This window comes from Hydra viridissima, unplaced genomic scaffold, assembly GCF_058129835.1.
Source record: "Hydra viridissima isolate aposymbiotic clone 2 unplaced genomic scaffold, HvirCarnegie_v1 scaffold_7, whole genome shotgun sequence".
NCBI classification, from domain to species: domain Eukaryota; kingdom Metazoa; phylum Cnidaria; class Hydrozoa; order Anthoathecata; family Hydridae; genus Hydra; species Hydra viridissima.
The window spans coordinates 8,194,533-8,200,532 of NW_028324306.1; the positions used below are offsets into that span (position 1 = coordinate 8,194,533).

The 6,000-nt window shown below is 30.6% G+C and overlaps 1 protein-coding gene and 1 pseudogene across 14 annotated transcripts in view; both read left to right on the plus strand.

Moving 5' to 3' along the window:
- Positions 1 to 4,442, plus strand: part of LOC145184449 (calcium/calmodulin-dependent protein kinase kinase 1-like) — a 47,152-nt gene extending 42,710 nt beyond the window's left edge. For all 13 annotated transcript variants that reach the window (XR_016453979.1, XR_016453981.1, XR_016453982.1 and 10 more), the window contains one exon: positions 4,220 to 4,442. Coding sequence is in view for 8 of the 13 variants with exons in the window: in XM_090092500.1 (XP_089948626.1) it covers positions 4,220 to 4,312 (93 nt within the window). In the remaining 5 variants the exon portion in view is untranslated. The remainder of the gene's footprint in view (positions 1 to 4,219) is intronic.
- Positions 281 to 1,219, plus strand: LOC149885982 (uncharacterized; annotated as a pseudogene). Its single transcript, XR_016453985.1, has 2 exons — positions 281 to 446; positions 541 to 1,219. The product of XR_016453985.1 is annotated as an uncharacterized LOC149885982 (transcript).
- Positions 4,443 to 6,000: the final 1,558 nt, after the last annotated feature.

The window sequence follows — 6,000 nt, forward strand, 5'->3', positions numbered from 1 at the left end:
TTCTTTTAATCTATTGAGAGAGAGGATGACATGGGGAACAAAGGAACATACTCTGGGATCAATGGGGCTGTCGCTCTTGCATATGCAGATAACTTACAAGAAACCCACGACAACCTATTGCAGATTGTCGAGAGCCTAAATCTGCATAAATGCAAATATTCTCTTGCATTAGACATGAAAATTATCAACATATTGTTGGGAATTTCGGTATAATATATTATAATCCAAGTTTATACTTTTTATATTACTTGAACATATACACATTTATTACTTGATAAAATGTAATTCAGGAGCCTTATATAAATTATTTTAGGCTCACGGAGGAAAATATTCCTGTGTCTGGTGAGAAGGTACATTAACTATTGTTGCTGGAGATCTCAGAACTTTGAGATCTTTAGATGATTGGTATACACTGTATTACGAGGATAGATTGCCAGGACTTCAAGGTGACTTTAATGAACATAATTTAAGATCTTTACAAAGTTTTGCCTTAAAAATTCTATATTTTATCAGTTTTTAATAAATATTACTTTTACCTAGAATGTTGTGAAGCCATGGTTGATCAAGGAAGAAGACAAATCCAAGTTGGTGTTAGATGTTATACCTTTGCCAGAACTTCACATGCTGATGGGCTTTGTAAATCATATATCGTCATTTCAAATTGTGGCCCATGTTTGAGATGTGGGTTTCAAGTTTAGGATGTATAAGAAAAGGATATCATGGAACTTATGAAGGAAATACTTCAAAACGGATCCTAGAACAGTGCTATAAGCTGAATATAATATCTCTTTAACAAAATACTTTTCTTAAAGAGATATTATTACAACAAGCAGCATTATTTAAAAATGTTTGATTGATGTTTTATTATAGTATCTTGAAAAGGATCTGACTGTCACTTGGAAAATACATGCTATTACAGCACACTTAGAAGACTTTATCTCCAGATCAGGCCATTCTCTTGGAAGATATGCAAAGCAGGCTTCTGAAGCAGCTCATGCTAAAATGAAGCCTGTCATCAACAAGTTCAATGTTTCCCAAACGAGCAAAAAACATCTGACAAGAACCAAGAGAATTGCAGAGGTGTTTAGTAGTGCAAACCTGTAATCAAAGAACCTTATCAAAGTTATATATTAATAAAAGATTTTTTGTCATTGATTTTTTAACTAAAATGTTGTAGTCTTGTAATATTTAACAAAAAATAGTAATAAACGTTGTATTATCAAGCATACTTTTGATTTAAATACTAATTAAAGAAGTTAAACCATTAAAAATCCTAAAAAATATAATGAAATTTTTTTTAAATTTTAAAAACAAATTTTCTCAAAAAGGGCCACTCATTAGATTTTTTTAAAGTTAGATCTTTAAAACATATGGTATTAGTAACCTAAATCCATTGAAACTTCCGGGGTCACATCATTTTATACCTAAAACCTATATTTGTGAACTGTGTAAAAGATGCCTTAGACAGAAAACCGGAGATTTCTGTTCGAACATTAGCGAATAAATTTAAGACAAGTGCTTCCACTATACAAAGAGTAAAGAGAAATTGTGGTTATAAATCTTATAAAAAGAAAAAAGTTCCTCGCCGTGAAGAAAAGCAAGAAAATGTCGCAATTCGATGTTCAAAGCTGCTCTATAAAAAATTATGTGCTAAAAATCTTGTTTGATTATTGACGATGAAACTTATTGTGCTGCATATTTCCGATCTCTTCCAGGACACCAATATTATTCAGCAATTAATCGCAAGAAACTGAATTCCAAATATAAATGCATTGGAATGCAAAAATTCGCTAAAGAATTCTTAGTTTGGCAAGCAATTTGTGAATGTGGTCTAAGAAGCTCTTGTTTTGTTACTACGGGAACAATTAACACCAAAATATACATGAAAGAATGCCTGAAGAAACGTCTTTTGCCGTTTTTAAGAACACACACGGGTAACCCGTTATTTTGGCCCGATTTAGCATCATGTTACTTCTCTGGGACAATTTTAAACTGGCTTAGAGAACATAAAGTAGATTTCGTTGAAAAACACTGCAATCCACCAAAATGTCCCGAACTACGTCCTATCGAAAGATATTGGGCTCTTGTCAAAGGAAAACTAAGGTTCAATGTAAAAGAAGCCAAAAACATTAAAGAGTTCAAAAATAAATGGATGAGAGCTACCAAGAAAGTCCAGCCGAAGACTGTGCAAAAGCTGATGTCGAGTGTAAAACGCAAAGTGCGTGCGTTCTCACGTACAAAACTTCACAAACTTTCTTAAGTGAAATTTAAAAATATTAATATATGTACTTTCAAAATATACATAACATTCAATATCGAAACACAATAGTTAGATAAATATCCTTTATAATACCCGCGCAGATTTTTTCTGGTACATGTCTTATGATTTATTACAGGAGATTGAATTTGTTAGAATATTTTATTGTTGTAATGAATTATTTATTTATATGTACATTTTATTGATAAATTTCTCAATAACTTGCGCTAATTTAACAACGTTTAAGACAGAAAATAAAAATACTAACAAATTAAAGAAAATATGTAAATATTTGATACTTAGTGGTTAGGGACTTCGAGCACCCAAAACCATCCAAACCCTAGTTGTGCTACTGTTTATAATTAACAAACTATGGCAATAAAATGAATAATATTTTATGTAAAAGAGTAAAACATTCATTTCATAAATCAAATATTAAAAAAGAATTTTTATATTTCATTTATTCAAAGGGACAATATTGGAATGGATTCACAGTTAGAGAGTTCATTATGTTGTTTAAATGATTAGATTAAATATGTTCGCTTCATTATTTTGTTGTTTACAACTAATCCAGATGAAGCAAGAGCGTGTCATAAGTGGAGCTGCACGCTGAAAAAGATTTTTTTTATTATTATTATTCGTAACAACTACAGAGTTTTTAATAGATGGTTTTTTTATCTCTATTTCTAAATTCGTTCTATTTTTAAATTCGTTTCTGTGAAATATGTCGTTAAAAGATTCATGGAATTCTATACTCTTGCCGAAGTATTTGTCGATTGATTGCCAAAACTATTAGAGGCACGGAACTTTATTGCAGTCTCTATGCTGCGAAATAAAAACTTTAGAAAAATCAAAAAGGAGCATTATTGCATATTTTGAAAACATTTTTTGTGGTTTTGCTGTTGTTTTGTAAACAAGCTTTTGACTGGTGTTTTTGTACTTTCCAATGATATATTATATATACTAGATGTCTAACTTCGATCCGAAAAGTAAAGCCGTGGAAGCCATTTCTAATTCGGGCAAAAACATGCATTTTTAACTTTTATTTCGCACGTCGGATAAAGCTTTTGCCCTTATTACAAATGACGGATTCAATTTCTAAACAAAAAAGCGGCTTCACTTTTCGTCTAATAAAATCCCGCAAGTTAGACATCTAGTATATATAATATATCATTGGTACTTTCAAGCTTGTTGCTATAGAAACAAATTGATATCGCATTTGCTGCTTAATTTGTTCATTCATTCTTTTAACAATAGTCGATTATTCCTCCTATTTTTTTATCCTATATATATATACATGGCCGCCGAGAGGGGGTGGGTGGACAGGGAAGATTCCCGGGGCCCCGTGTGTGTACAAATAATTTTTTAAAGTAACTTTTAAAAGATTTAAATAGTTTTGACTTTTATTTTTAATTTCAATGGCCAGAGCACGCTTCTTTTGGTCCTGGTTATATAATTGATCATAATGAGGGCCCCTTAAGAAAACTTCCCCAGGGCCCCAAATTTCTCTCAGCGGCTATGTATATATATATATATATATATATATATATATATATATATATATATATATATATATATATATATATATATATATATATATATATAACTTCTATTTTTATTTATTGGATGTTGTTTTCACACTGTAAATACCATAACGTAATCGATTTTCGTGAGGCATAATACATTTTTGTTAATTTCTCTTTTAATTTCAAACTTTTTTCATCGTAAAACTATTTGCATTTATTTAAGTGCGAAAATTAATTGCTGCAAAAATGCTTATGTTTCTTAAAGTAAATAAAGATAAGCCTCAGAATCTTTTATTTTAATTTATTTTATTGGAAAATTTTTTGGATAACAATAAAATTATGGTATCTAGTTATGAAATTGTCTTATATTAAATTTGTTTATCACAGTGCAACATTTTTAAACAATTATAATTCGTTTTGTGTTTTTTACTTCTAGGTTTTAGCAAAAAGTATCTTAAAAGGAAAATCTTTTGTTGGAAATATGCGTTTAAAAGCTCGACGGTTCTCGACTGGCGGTAGCAGTGATTAGATAATTAGCAATTTTTAAAACGGAATATTATAATTATACCGTCAAGAAGTATTGTATTGGCCGTGTACAGATTGTTATCCCCTATACGTATTATTTAGCACCTTTTCAAGTAATCTGTGAATATCATTTATTATTTTTTTTTTTTCTACTCCTCGAATTGCCAATAATAATAATCCTAAAATTTATCAGTTTTAGTATAACATTTATGTTACTAAATGAATTTTTACAGTTTTTATTACTCTTCTTAAACAAAATATGTTTTCTGAAAATTAAAAAAACAAACATAATAGTCCTCAAAATGTTTACTTGACAAAAAGTAATTTTTCCATTTTAATAGCGCCATACTCAAATTTTTTTTAATAGTGCCCGTACACCTAATTGAATTGCTTTCCTGAAACTAAGCATCGATCATTGTGTTACTCTCATGGGCTCCTACTTTTCTTCTACTAGGTTTTGTCACCTAATGCATAGTTTTTGAAATATTTTAGTTGCCCAATTTGCCTCTATGCTCAAACTAGAATTGAGATAATTTGCATACCTTATGTTACATTGTTTCAACCCTTCAAGATATTGCGCAGAATTGTTTGATTAAAACCGTTAATCTTTAAAACTTTTTAAAACAAGTTTTAAATAACAAATTTATGGATGTATATAAACTCATCTAACTAAAAGCTTTGCTACTTCAATAAACTTCAGAAAATACGATTTTTTTAAAAAAGATTAATATAGAAGTTAGTAGTGATCGGACCCAGGAATTTTTTGTGAGAGAGGGGGGAGGATGCTGTAACTAAAACTGGACCAGCGTTAGTTAATACAAATTACATAGTAAACAGTATGAACAATATTTGGGCAATATTTAAAACAAACAAAACTTTAAAAGTAGAAAATCCAAAATCAAGGCGCCTCTACTTGCCAGCTGCAAATCTATCAACCGCATCATTTACTCCTAAATCTATTGTGCTATGAATATGTAATAATAGGCCAGTTAAACGGTCATCTTCAGTTCTCTTACGAAAAGGGCTTTTTATAATTCTTGAACTTATTCGTAGTATGATAACTAGATTCGAGTCAAAACATGGAAAATGGTTAAAAGGTGTATTTAAATTGAAAAAAGTACAGAATTCTCTTGAATCCCAGGATCGTCAACACCACCATGTAAAAGTGGACGACCGAAAAAAGATTTCGTTGATTTGAGTGAACGTAGCAAACACCAGATTTTTGCAGACGAAGAAAGTAGCTTCGATTCATTGGAAAAACCCTGATTGATAAAAAGGAGGAAAGCATACAATGACAAGAGCTTCATATTGGCAAAACTCATTTATCATATAGCAAAAAATCGTTACATAGAAAAAACTCATAACAAAAGCAAAAAACGATTTCTCTGTTACAAAATTGTTACAAACGCCAAAAAGAGGTGTGTTCCTAAAGACGAACACATTGAAGTAAGCAAATCAAGAATTAAAGTCAAACTTCAAAATTTGATGAGAATTATGGAGTATTTAGAAGCCAAAAACAGCGTCTTTGAAGAACGCATACTTCTCAGCAGTTGGGGGTTTGATGGTTCTTCGGGACACTTCCAATACCAAAAGCAACTTTCCAGTCACAGAGAAAATGACTCAGAACTTTTAGGATCAGTTTTTACTCATCCGTTTGGCAACGGGAAAGGGTTGAGAAAATTAATAATAATA